The 14803-nt window shown below is 38.0% G+C and overlaps 1 protein-coding gene across 1 annotated transcript in view; it reads right to left on the bottom strand.

Annotated features, from left to right (window-relative positions):
* Nucleotides 1–7101, bottom strand: part of LOC122793088 (long-chain fatty acid transport protein 6-like) — a 335770-nt gene extending 328669 nt beyond the window's left edge. Inside the window, exon 1 of the mRNA XM_044060809.1 lies at nucleotides 6454–7101. Within this exon, the coding sequence (XP_043916744.1) occupies nucleotides 6454–6934 (481 nt within the window). The 5' untranslated portion in view covers nucleotides 6935–7101. The remainder of the gene's footprint in view (nucleotides 1–6453) is intronic.
* Between the last annotated feature and the right edge of the window lie 7702 nt (nucleotides 7102–14803).

The raw sequence follows: 14803 nt of genomic DNA, 5'->3' as shown, positions 1-14803 counted from the left end.
ACTACACAACAATAATAATAATGTGCCTTCACTAGTCACACACAGGTGGTAGTGATTTATGTTGTTGTATAAAGCAGCAGTGTTAGTCGTACACTACCAGTTTTATCCTCCTTCATTTCTATAAAGCAGCAGTGTTAGTCATACATAGTTGTTATCCTCCTTCATTTCTATAAAGTAGCAGTGTTAGTCATACATAGTTGTTATCCTCCTTCATTTCTATAAAGCAGTAGTGTTAGTCGTACACTACCAGTTGTCATCCTCCTTCATTTCTATAAAGCAGCAGTGTTAGTCGTACATAACAGTTGTTATCCTCCTTCGTTTCTATAAAGCAGCAATGTTAGTTGTACACTACCAGTTGTTATCTTCCTTCGTTTCTATAAAGCAGCAGTGTTACTAGTACACAACCAGTTGTTATCCAGCTTCATTTCTATAAAGCATCAGTGTTAGTAGTACACTACCAGTTGTTATCCTCCTTCATTTCTGTAAAGCAGCAGTGTTAGTTGTACACTACCAGTTGTTATCCTCCTTTGTTCATACACTACCAGTTGTTATCCTCTTTTGTTTCTATAAAACAGCAGTGTTAGTCGTACACTACCAGTTGTTATCCTCCTTCATTTCTATAAAGCAGCAGTGTTAGTCGTACATAGTTGTTATCCTCCTTCATTTCTATAAAGCAGCATTGTTAGTCGTACATAACAGCTGTTATCCTCCTTCATTTCTATAAAGCAGCAGTGTTAGTCATACACTACCAGTTGTTATCCTCCTTCATTTCTGTAAAGCAGCAGTGCTAGCCTTACACTAACAGTTGTTATCCTCCTTCGTTTCTATAAAGCAGCAGTGCTAGCCTTACACTAACAGTTGTTATCCTCCTTCGTTTCTATAAAGCAGCAGTGTTAGTCATACACTACCAGTTGTTATCCTCCTTTATTTGTACACTACCAGTTGTTATCCTCCTTTTTTCTATAAAGCAGCAGTGTTAGTCGTACACTACCAGTTGTTATCCTCCTTCATTTCTGTAAAGCAGCAGTGTTAGTCATACACTACCAGTTGGTATCCTCCTTTGTTCGTACACTCAGTTGTTATCCACCTTTGTTTCTATAAAGCAGCAGTGTTAGTCGTACACTACCAGTTGTTATCCTCCTCCATTTCTATAAAGAAGCAGTGCTAGTAGTACACTACCAGTTGTTACCCTCCTTCGTTTCTATAAAGCATCAGTGTTAGTCGTACACTACCAGTTGTTATCCTCCTCCATTTCTATAAAGAAGCAGTGCTAGTAGTACACTACCAGTTGTTACCCTCCTTCGTTTCTATAAAGCAGCAGTGTTAGTCATACACTACCAGTTGTTGTCCTCCATCATTTCTATAAAGCATCAGTGTTAGTCGTACACTACCAGTTGTTATCCTCCTCCATTTCTATAAAGAAGCAGTGCTAGTAGTACACTACCAGTTGTTACCCTCCTTCGTTTCTATAAAGCAGCAGTGTTAGTCGTACACTACCAGTTGTTATCCTCCTCCATTTCTATAAAGAAGCAGTGCTAGTAGTACACTACCAGTTGTTGTCCTCCGTCATTTCTATAAAGCAGCAGTGTTAGTCATACACTACCAGTTGTTATCCTCCTTTGTTTCTATAAAACAGCAGTCTTAGTTGTACAGTACCAGTTGTTATCCTCTTTTGTTTCTATAAAGCAGCAGTGTTAGTTGTACACTACCAGTTGTGTTATCCTCCTTTGTTCATGCACTACCAGTTGTTGTCCTCCATAATTTCTATACAGCAGCAGTGTTAGCTGTACATTACCAGTTGTTATCCTCCGTCATTTATATAAAGCAGCAGTGCTAGCCTTACACTAACAGTTGTTATCCTCCTTCGTTTCTATAAAGCAGCAGTGCTAGCCTTACACTAACAGTTGTTATCCTCCTTTGTTTCTATAAAGCAGCAGTGCTAGCCTTACACTAACAGTTGCTATCCTCCTTCGTTTCTATAAAGCAGCAGTGTTAGTTGTACACTATCATTTGTTATCCTCCTTTGTTCATACACTACCAGTCGTTATCCTCTTTCGTTTCTATAAAGCAGCAGTATTAGTCATACACTACCAGTTGTTGTTCATACACTACCAGTTGTTATCCTCCGTCATTTCTATAAAGCAGCAGTGTTAGCCGTACACTACCAGTTGTTATCCTCCTTCATTTCTATAAAGCAGCAGTGTTAGTTGTACAATACCAGTTATTATCCTCCTTTGTTTCTATAAAACAGCAGTGTTAGTTGTACAGTACCAGTTATTATCCTCCTTTGTTTCTACAAAGCAGCAGTGTTAGTTGTACAGTATCAGTTGTTATCCTCCTTCATTTCTATAAAACAGCAGTGTTAGTTGTACAGTACCAGTTATCCTCTTTTGTTTCTATAAAGTAGCAGTGTTAGTCGTACACTACCAGTTATTATCCTCCTTTGTCTTTTTATACATGTAACAAAAGTAATTTCTTCTTGTACATAATTATTCTACATGTTCTGTCATTTTAATAAATATTAACAAATATTATAAAATTTCACTAAAATTTCTGTATCTCCCTTATTTTGAAAAGAACATTATTATATATGTCATAAAAAACAATGACTAAGAAGTTGTTGAAACCTCCTCTGGTGCATTATTTTTGCAGTAAGTTTATAGCCAGTTTGATTAGCATGACAGTATCAAAGTGAAAAAAATCTACTTAGTTTGTGCAACATACTTGCATAAATATCTAAATCATCCTTTTGAATCCAACAGTATCAGCAAAGGAATTGTCTAAATTCTCAGAAAACAAGACAAATAATCTCCCATATTTGAAAGCTAACAGAGAATAAGAATTATCACTCCTTTATTTATTTATTTTTCATTTGTTTACCAGGTGCGTCCGACTTGGCTAGTAGCCAATTTTCAGTGGAGGCCTGGGGAGAAAAGCTCCAAGAATATAATAGTATAATCTTCTACTTCTTCTACTTTCGGCTTTTCCCAGTTAGGGGTCGCCACAGTGGATCATCTGTCCACTCATGATTGGCAGTGAAGTTTTACAGTGTTGAGTTGCCAGCCCGGCACCCAACCTTCCACAGAAGGCACACACACGCACACACTCACACCTAGGGACAATTTAGAGTGTCCAATCCACCTACAGCATGTCTTTGGGATGTGGGAGGAAACCGGAGCACCCGGAGGAAATCCACGCGACCACAGGGAGGACATGCAATATAATAATATAATATTACGATAGAACACATAAGATTAACATGTATTTCAGTGTAGTTCTATACCGTAAGTATTATAACGTAAACACAATTTCAGTTAATACAATTATTAAAATGCTTTAGGAGAGCATCAGAGAAGAAAATAGCATGGGGGGGGGGGGGTCAGATGACCATAGTAGAAGTTAGATATATGATGTTTCTAAGTATTGAGACTGGTCCAGTGTTGGATGTTAGGGTAACACGATGTGACTTGTCGAGATAAAGGCAGCAAAATGAATAGCAGTGTGATTAGTTGTGAGAGCTTGAAGAATATTGTGAAATAATTAAGACAGTTGCAAAATGAAGAGAAAGCAGTGTGGTCTTCAGGGAGGAGTTGTAAAGGGTTAGGAGTAGGAAGTGAAGAGTGAAGACAGGGAGTGGAGTCTGGTCAGCCTGGGGAAGAGCAGGAACATATTCAGTTATTTATATGATGTTCCTTGAAAAGAGTTTTGAAAGTGGAAGAGTTGGTTGTAAGAACTATTTGCTGGGGAATAGAGTTCCATATTGTAAATATTTATTTGGAGAACAGAGCATCCCTGTGACTATTATTTGATCTAGTGACCTCAAGTAATAATTACTGGATGAACGGAGCGGTCTAGTCTTAGAGTAGGGTTGTACTGAGTTTTTTAGGGCAGGGCAGTTACTGGTTGGTGTATGATGGTATGAGTGGTTGTTAACTGGTTGCATGTTTTCACTCATGATCAAACGTAGCCAAGGAAAATCGCCTGGCAAGTGAACTGGTCCTGGCACCCTTTTTAGTCATGGTCAGGGTGCATAGGCATAAAGTAATGCAGAGTAAAAAAATGAGAGAACATAACCTTATAGAAATTGTACATCTCATGACAAATAGTAGTGTTGCTAACAAAACCATCAAAGAAACATAATATGGCTGGTGTCATGAAAATGAATATGACAGCTTTTATGAGAAGTGAACTCCAACAAATGAATAAATGAAAATCTTGTATGCATCTCCTGAAACTATGGCCCCTTAAGCTGTTAGGTTCAAGTCCTTAAGAGTGCACAAATGCCAAAAAGATGTGCAAGGGACTGACATCTGCCCAATCCATCTCAAAATCTTATCCCACTGTTAACAACTTGTCATGCTGGATATGATAAGTAGATACCACACAGTAGAGAAAATATTATAAATACATATTTCATTAATATTTCAAAATACTGAGTAAGGACCTGCTGTCATTCAAGGAGAAGAGAAGTGGTTCTGGCTTGACACTTGGGTGACTCCTAGTGGTAGCTCTAGGTGTTGAATCCATTGAGCATGTGCCTAGAGAGCATGCACTGCCATTGTACAGATCCACAAACCAGATGGTTCAGCATGTGGAGGCATGCTTCTTACAGTGGATGCATACAGCAGAGCTCATAGACCTTTGAGCAGGAGGAGGTGCTCCACTAGGGAATGATAGGCTGTACCACAAGTCTACCAGGATAGCCAATTTCCTTACCACCTGACTTTCACTGCTGGGAGGAAGTGGATGGGCTGATAGGGTTTCCTTAGCAGGAACAAATGGATTGTAGGGTTTTGTCTAACAGGGGTGCTCTACTAAGGAAAGGTAGAACTCCTCCCAGGACCAGCAAGCTGGCCCACTCCCTACCAGCTAACTTTCACTGCTGGGAGGGAATGGACAGGCTATTAGGGCTTCCTAAACAGAAATGAATGGGCTGCACAGCTCTTGGAATTTATATAATATTATCTTCTCGTTTTAAGAATAGTTTTTCTATTCTCCATTTTTGTGTATGCAGAATTGTCAACAGGCAAGTCTAGAATGAAGGATTTTCATAAGCAACTTTCAGTCAGGTTATGCAAATATATTTTCAATTAAAAGAAAAGTCAGATGGGAAAAGTGATGTTAGACAATGACGTTGTCTAAGGGGATTCTAACAATATGAAATTATGAAATACTAATACAAGTTGAACATCAAACAGGTCAAATGGACAGCTGATAATGCCTAGTTTAAAATAATTAAAAACTAAAGACAAAGGTGAAAGAAGCAGGAAGGAAGGAAGGATGGAAATATTAATGAGAATTTTTTTTTTTGTAAGGTTACCTAAAATGCTAATTGTCTAAAGAGGAGTTCTGTGGTTGAATAAATACTGTGGACTGCAAAACAGAATGCTACTTTTAATTTAAAAGAAAACGAAACGACATCTCGGTTAAACGACAGTATGCAAAATACAAACAACTGAGATATACAATACAAAGTAGTGGTTAAAATCCTACCTGTAAAATATTTAAAACTATCATGTACTTCATGCAGCAGTACACACAACACAGACAACCCAAAAAGTATCATGTCTTGCTAGGAAACACGGCGCAATCAGATATGTGAAGCTGAGGGTTTCTGATGGCAGTAGGAATCAGAATGAATACAAGCTCACAATGTGTTGTTCAGACTCAGAAGGATGGCATACACATGTACATACACAAAACACTATGAAAATATTTTCACACTCCACTCTGTGAAAGAGGTTATTCACACGAAGAGAAATGGTATAGTGTTCCAAGCTGTACTGCAAGTGGAGAAAAATTATTCTTGATGTTATTTAAGGGGTTAGCTGTTCCCTCGTCAAACGTTTTTTTTTTTCAGTGAAACAACTATATAAATCTTAAACCACATCCATACTTGTATTTTAATCAACAAAAATGCACCGGGTCCGGGACAATTCATTACACATCCGTTTGTGACTAGCCTCCTTAAGGAAGTGGGCAGTGCAAGATCTTTTTACTTGTTTTTAGTTATTCAGAACTACGTTTTCTAATAAGGTTTTTCCCACCTTAGACCGTGTGTTATGCTACGCATACTGGTGTATTTATGTGAGGCCTGCACAAACCAAAAGAAGTAAACTAGTTCCTTTCGCAAATGCATCCCTCCACGTTTGTTGTAAAACTACCTGCATGCATTTTCCATAGCTAAACACATTGTTGTACCTGTGGTGATGTGCACACCATTCTATATGAGACTGGCCATATAGACCTACCGACTGCCACGTGCCATTTAATATTGGTATAAATGACAAACAAAGAGGTCGGATGTCACTACACATCACGTATTATTTATTTCACTGGACAGTTACTCTAGATTTTCAAAACCAATTCGCAAGTTCTGCTTAAACTTTTAATAACGGAAAGGGCATAAGTGCAGTATAGTAAACAAAATAATTAGTACTTAAGATTATTTACCTGCTCCCACAACGAGCATTTTGGCATTGCAAGCCTTGAAGCAATGCAACAGGGACTTGGACCTGATGTTGGAGTTGAGGAAAGCCACTGCACAGCCAAGTTTGGCAAGTCCGAACCAAACACAGATAAAATCGGGCTCATTGTTCATCAGCATGGCAACCGTGTCCCCTTTTTTGAAACCTTCGTGCTTTAGGAAAACCTGAGCCATTTTATTGCTTCTTCTGTCCACATCTCCATACGTGTGCACCTCATCCTCAAATACTATAAAAGGCTTGTTTGGTATTGTCTTAGCCTGGTCTACAAAACGATCCAAGAAGGTCACGATTCCTCTGCGCATCCTTTGCTTTATCACCAACTGTGTTCTCCTGAATTTTAGGTAATAAATCAAATCATCCCAGAAACAGGGGAAGAGCAGCTTTTGCAGAATGAGCAGGGCTGCTAGTCCTGCAGCAGCTGCAGCGATCAGAGGCAGCAGCAGCATTTCAGTGAAATTTTCCAAGACCCAGCGGGATTTCCAAGTGAAGCACCAGTTTGTAGAAAACAGTCTTTTTAAGACTGGTTGAGTGAGACTTGGGCTTGGAGAATTTAAAGTGATGCGTATGAGATTGCTGCCTGGGCGGTGCTTGTATGGGGCTGGAACAAAGAACGGGGCTGCTTGCTGTGCAAACTTGCCAGTCGGGGGGACCCAGCCTGGTCCTGTTAGGTTTGTGTCATGTTCTGCCCCAGTTTCTCGGTTGATGAAGGTGTCATTTTTTTGGGAAAAGGGAACTCCCAGGGGGTGTAAGATTATAGGACGTGTGTAACGTCACATAGGTGAACAGTAATTCTGAAATATCAGGCAGTAGGTCAAAGTGCAATAATATATGCACGTTTCTAGATGATGAATGGCCTCACTGTGGAGACAGCCTGCCGATTATGTGAATTGTAAGATCCCTGAGAGCGGCAGCGTTTGCATCCCTAAATCTAGGAGTAGACATGGAACTAGTTTAAGGCAGGGAAACTTAGCCAAAGGCTGCATAACTTTAGGAGGGAGCAGTTGTCCTATCACCTAGCATCCAAATACATTATTAATCATTTGTTTTATGACTAAATGTCATAGGACGGGGGATGGGCACCATAAACCTGTTACACAAGCACGTCTCCATCCTTAGTGCCTCAGTATTTATTATGTCAATAATTTAAGCAAAGAAGATGAATTTTATTTGAAATGAAGCACGGCACGTTATGCATCCCGCAGGCACGGACAACAAAATCCATTTTATGTATTTATATTGTCGTTTGTTTGTTAATGGTGTCATACGGAAACGTAAAAGACATAGCAAGGTGCCATTGCTTCAGTTCCTAATACCGCATTCTGATCTCGGTGCAGCTCCAGAACAAACCGGGAATCAGTTGGATACTTTTAAGTTAGCATAAAGCTGAACAGGAAAACGCATCTAAATTAGTTATGCATAAGAATAATTTGTATATGTTATGTACTTAAGTGACAGTTTAACATAAATATTTTTTGTTGTTGCTTCGTGACTAGGAGGGAAGGTGGGATACTAGATAATAAATTCAGGTTGGTATTGCTCATTTTTACCGAAAAAAGAACAGTCTTGCAAATATTGGAAAAGTTAAGGCCATCATGAGCCTGCGTGTGTGTCATGTACCCAAGTTCAAGTTCATGGTTAGGAATGTACTTGTATTATTTTGCAAGAATATTTTGAATTTGACTTATACCTCTCAACCTCTTAGAGCAAAAAATCTGGACAAGGCCTAGGCCTAAAGTAATGGGGGGACAAAGGCTAGGGTTGCCACCTTTTCAAATGGCCAAAGTGGGACATTTTCGGGACAAACATCAGATTTTACAGGCTGACACATACCCACGGTCAGTACAAAGGATATAACTTAACTTTTTTGCCTAAATAATAGCTTATTCTTGTAGCATTTTAGTTGCGTATTCTGTTTCTTATAACATTTAGGTATTTTAGATACAGAATAACTGTTTTATGCAACTATTACATAAAATATAGGACATAATTATGTCCTACAATCTCAGGACATTTGCCATTTTTAATATTTTTTGTCAAGACACAACTGCTTAATGAGGGACTACCCCTTGCAAAGTGGGACAGGTGGTAACCCTAACAATAGCCCAAAAATCGGGACTCATTTTTAAATATTGGTCTTATAAACTTACAAAGTTCATAGGATATAAGTTTTGCATTAGCATGCATTTTATGCAGTATATGGAGTCTGAGACTCTGATGTCGGCCACTATTTAATGACTTCAGTTCTCGATGATGAAAATCACATATTTTATTAGGAACGGACTTAAAATACGAGGCAAAAATCTGGACATTCTTTTAAAATCTGTACAGCTGAGAGGTATGCAATTGACTAGCCAGCACTGTTATTTGCAGATCAGCTAATATGCGAATTAGAAAAAGCACACCCCCGGTCACATATATCTGTTGTCATCCACTGGTAATCATCACATGGGCACAGAAATTATCCATCATTGCACATACTCACATCAAATCTAACAAACAGAAAATACAATCGTATTTAATGCATTTTACTTAATAACAAGTGAAGTAGTCGGTGATAGAGGTCCTTTTCCACTACTAATTCAAGTCGCAGGGCTCTGGACGACAAGGAAATCATTTTTTTGAGAAAATTACAACCGTGCAGGTTAGGTTAACTGTACAAACTTAACACAAGTTGTAGTGGGGAGGGGGCGGACCTCTTTGCTGTGACTTATGCAGAGCGCTATGCTTTATGGTCTCTGATGCAGGCTTGTTCCTCCTAGGTTAACTACAGACTTGTTAAAGTTAGTTATTTTTAAGAAAACGTAGCATTATTAAATACACTAAGCCTATAATTATCTGACCTGTAGTAACTGAAAACCGTCTACTACGAAAAATTACGAATTGCTCCTCTTTCTGATCATTTCCTGTTATTTTTAAAAGAACAGCACTATGATATTTAATGCTCATACTTTGAAAAGGATGGGAAGGAATCAGGTTCTGTACCTAAAGCTATAAGGCAGATTTTTTATTCTATGTACTGCTTGTGTAGTAGTCGTCTCTCTAGCCCTGTAGCAGTAGCAACAATCCTAGTTTAGACTGTCTTCTTGGCTCTAGCTCTGTAACAGTAGCATCAGTCACATTTTGATTGCCATCTTCCTAATCAGCTGTTCATCCCGCATTATGTTTGGAGGGGTATTATAGTACTGTCCCATCTTCATCTTTAGGAGGAAACCTAGCTGCAGGTTTATTATTATAATCAGACGTTCTGTACAACGTATTTCTTTGCACATGGGTGTGAGCGGGCGAGTGTTTACGTGTGTGTTTCTGTGTTTATATATATATATATATATATATATATATATATATATATATATAATATACACGCACACACACACATATATATAGCTACATATATACATGTATTGATATATATATATATATATATATATATATATATATATATATATGTATATTTGTAAGCATAAAACACGCGCACTCTCTCTTTCTCTCTCTCTCTCGCGCGCGCGCACACACACACACACACACACACACACACACGCACACGTATAAAGGTCTACTTTTTATTTTTGTTGACAGGTAAGCTCCACATTTGCATTTTTGTACATATACATCATTCAACATAGAAATAAACGATAATGCATTACTTTATATCTTTCAGGTTTTGAGAAAAAGGGAAAAGAAAACAAGCTGAAAGGTTTACTCACTCCTGAGCGGGATCTGCCTAAACATGCTTAGCAGCGAAGCAGTTTTATAATTGCTACAATGAAGAACTGCTTTCCAAGCAATTATGTAAAATAGGCCAAGGGGCGGTGGCTGAAACTTGAATTTTTACCCTTCAGCTTGATGCTTGCAATAAACTTCTCTGGCTGTTTTCCTGGAAGTTATGTAGCATTTAACACCGTGGTGTTAAAATCAAGAACTGTATGCAGACACATGAGCACGCCCGCGCGCGCGCGCACACACACACACGCACACACACACACACACACACACACACACACACACACACACACACACACACACACACACACTTTACTGATCAGTATTATTAAACTAGCACCATAATACATTTTATTACTTACATATAACAAATATATCTTCCAGTTAGTTAAATACCTTATTCAGCTACCCGTCTTCTTTTTAACCCCGTCTCCCCACCAGTACAGCTTTCCAATACACAGGACTCCTCAACTATTGAAGACCCACAACAGTAAAAAGTAATTAGAGGTAAATTTATGGTTTTCTATTCCAAGAAGCTGTTAGGAATAGGCAGCAAAATGAAAAGAGTATGAAGATGAGGCTATCTTTTAAAGGGTGACAACAATTTCTTAGAGAGGGGTCCTTCTGCTTTAGAAGTTAAGTTGTGGGTCACTTTGCTTACTTCTGAAAAAGCAAATGGAGAAGGGAAATTACTTCATGTAGCTGGCTCTATTGTTTTTTTATATTACAACTGTGCTGAAGTATCCTTCTGCCAGATTCACATAGACCGGTGTTTAAGAGAATTTTGACTGTTCATGTTCTCCTAGTTTAAAGAAGCCATGTGCTTCCTATTGTCTGTTCTGGCAACAGTTCTCAGCTGGAAAGGGCCTCTCAGTAGTTCAGAGAGCTCTCCTTGAAACTTTAAAAGGCAAATCTTTGCCTATCAGTCCTCAGTTCTTCAGAATTCACCTGTGTGATATAGATTTGGAACCTACCTTTTGAAGAGCAATGCAAATTTTCATGTATAACCACATGCTGTCCCTATTATATGATTTAATTTGTATCATGTTATTAATCTGTTTCATGTTTTAGTCTATTCTGTATTGCTAGGTGTTTGGCGTTAAAGCACTGGAATTATTAAAAACTACATATAGTATGCAAGGGAGGTGGATTAAAATTAATTGATATGCTGAAAAAAGAGAACTTTCTTAGTCACAGAAGTTATTAATGATTTGCATATTTCTAAATACCCTTAAGTACACATACATTAGACATACTACCATAAAGGAATGCCTATACATTCCACAGCACTTTGAGCATTCAGTTCCATTAAAGTAGAAATGTGGACAAAAAATGAAAAAATGTATTTCTGATTATGTCTTATTTTCTACACTCTAGTTATGTTTTGTATCTTTCTAAATCATTATAATTTGTTCTACCACAGATTGCTCCATGTGAGGGCAACCATTTTGCCATGATTTTGTTTTTCTTGTATTTTTTTTCTTCTTTGCCCTGTCTACATTGTGCCTGTACAATATGGTGTCATTTTGTCATTGCATTCTACTTTTTTTTCCATATGTGTTCTGACACAACTGAGTCTGCACTCAGACTTTCTTTCTTTAATTCTTGAGATAACTGTCAGATAATTTTTCTAAATGACACTCTTAGAATGTTGCTAACAAGAGGTCCTAGGCAAAGTTTTGTGATAATTTTCTTGCATAAATAACAGTGACACCTTTTATTATGATTTTAAGTAGCCTAAATGTGCAACTGGTGTTTCTTGGGTTCTCATCATATTCTTGAGGACGATATGTGTGAGCCTTAAAAATAAGAATATGTGCGATTACAGGGAAATACAAACATCTTTTAACATGGATAACACCCTTTTCTCTGAGGTACAGCGATCTTTGAGATAGTATATTTAAGTACTGGGGGTGATGGGGTTGTCCCTCTTAACCGTTAGCACAAGAAATCTGGACACAGGCAAAAATAATGGGGGGCGCAAAGGCTGCAAAATAGGGCAGATTTTAAATATTGTTCTTATAAACTTAGAACATTACTAGAATAACAGGTTTTACATTGGCATGCAATTTTCTGATGGATATGAGGAATGAAACTCAAATGTTTATCATTATTTAGTGACTTCACTCCTCAACAATTTGCCAGAAAGCCACACATTTTATGAGGAACAGACTAAAAATATGAGGCGAAAATCTGGACATTCTGCAAAATACTGGGCAGTTCATAGGTATGGCTGGGGGTGGAGGTGCACCTTTCCCCCATCAGGGGAGCAGAGGTCTTCTCCCTGCTGCAAAAAATGCTTTAATGTTTAACAGCAACTTGTTTAGTTCACTCTTACTTCACATGAATCAAACATAGCATTTCTTGGGTTTTGGGCTTTCACTATTGACTCTTGAAATTCCAGTAGGGCACCATGCTCAAGTCTTACATTCCCTTTCTTTTTCTGTTATATGGTTTAATTTAACATGTTTTGCATCTGGCAAAAAATTATTCTCTGCTGCTGAGTTGCATTTCTCTTTAAATATTTTTGTAAGACTGTATATTTGGCTTTGAGCAAAACCTCATCAGCCATGTTACACACAAAATGGGACAGGGACATCACAATAAAAATACTTTAAATGCTATGAACAGATAATTCTAAAAAAACTCATACACTTGCATAATTGTATTTATTGTAGTTGCTTGATTTGCATATACTTATTGAGTAGGTTTCTGATATTACAGTTTATGTGTATTCCCTGAGCTTATAGTAATTGATTAGATCTGTGTGGAGGGGATAAGAGGAGATCACCCTTTCATCTAGGGCTCATCTTTCAGTCTTGCTTGATTGATTATGTCTGCTTCATTGGGCTTTACTAACATTAGCCAAAAAGTTTATGTACCTAGATATTTGCATAAATGTGTAAATGTGTGAGTTTGCCACTTAATCTATTTAAAAGTGTTATATGTTCTTACCCCAGTTTGAATAGTCATATACTTTCTTTTTTCCTTGACTGGAGATAGCAATACTTACCATGAGTGAATTGCAATTGTGTAATGGCTACCAAATTCCTGACAGAATCATTAGCAGTCAGTGTCACTGAGAACTGCCAGATACAAGTCTGTAGGCACATAGTAAAAGAACGACAAATAATATTTGTAGATATGACCGAGAAGGAAAGCAGCTGCATGGATGGTTTCTTAAAAACACAAGAAAACTGCCAACTGTTGCCAACTAGAACTAAGTGCAGGTTTTTGCAAAAAAAAAAAAAAAAAAAAAATCAGAGAATTTCCCTTAAATGAAAATGCTCCACTAATAATATCCAGAAAATTAACTAAAAAATGACTATGTGTCATAGCATTCCTAAACAAGGTGTGACAGATTAGCGCAACTCAAAGAGTGCTCCTTACAAAAGATACAGTAAGGATATTTTGAAGAATAACTAAAAAAATGACTTTGCAGCATACCATTTATAAACAAGTTGTAACAAAACACTGAAGGCAAAGAAGAGATGATTTTAGAATGTAAAACATATTGCAGGAAGAAAGAAAAAAACAGATAACAGTATCATCCCATAATGGTTGTCCCCATTCTGTCATTTTGGAGTAGAGCAAAACATTAAGTTAAAAAAAAAAACAAATTTCAATAATAGGTGCAGACCTATTATTACTGAGAATATGGTCACGATATAATCAAACATACTCATGAATAATGGTGTACGTATGTATGTATGTATGTATGTATGTATGCATGCATGCATGTACGTATGTATGCATGTACATATGTATGTATGTAAGTGTGTTTGTACATGTGTGTGTGTGTCTGTGTGTGCATGCATGCGCGCGCGTGTGTGTGAATGTAGCCAGTAAGCCTTGTTGGCCTGTGTGCAGAACAGTTATTTCTGTCAGTAGCCCTTCCTTCAGTATGAAGTACCCCATTAAGCTTTTGCTACCAAGGAGCATTGTCTTGTTTTTCTGTATTGAAATGAAGTTGTCATAACTTTGGCCATTGCAAAACATCTTCTCCCCCAAACTACTCCATTTGCTATACTGGGCCTGCTGCAGATCTTTCTGTTCCCTGGAAAACAGTTCTGAATTTATTTTCAATCTCCCTGACAAACACTGAATTTGAAGGACTATGCTCAGAATACATACCTTTGAGCATTCAGTAGTTTGCAACCATGTTAAAAGCCTTGCTACCATATTCCATGCTGATTTGAATCTTGTGTCCCTCTGGCCAGGATGTACTTTACTTTTTTATTTTAATGTTTGTTAAGTGGATAATAGCTTATTCAAACAGGACTGGAGACATTGCAGGAAGTAACAAAAGATGAAAAATGTTGTTGTTGTGTCTTTCGGCTTATCCCGGTTAGGGGTCGTCACAGCGGAACTCCGGTCCGCTAATGTTTGGTAGTGGATTTTTACGTGCCGAGTTACCAGTCCTGACGCACAACCTTCAACGAAGGCACGCCCATTCACGCATGCCTCCACACAGAAGACGCTCTAGCTGAGAATCGAACGGGACAACATCTTGCTGTGAGGCGACAACGCTACTGCAGCACCACTACCGCAGACAACAAAAGACGAAAAATATGTAATAAAAAAATGCAATGCAA

This window comes from Protopterus annectens, chromosome 2.part0 (assembly GCF_019279795.1).
Source record: "Protopterus annectens isolate FY-2018-M chromosome 2.part0, PAN1.0, whole genome shotgun sequence".
Lineage (NCBI taxonomy): Eukaryota > Metazoa > Chordata > Ceratodontiformes > Protopteridae > Protopterus > Protopterus annectens.
Note: the sequence above shows the minus strand (reverse complement) of the source record. Positions and strands in the feature narration are given on the sequence as shown.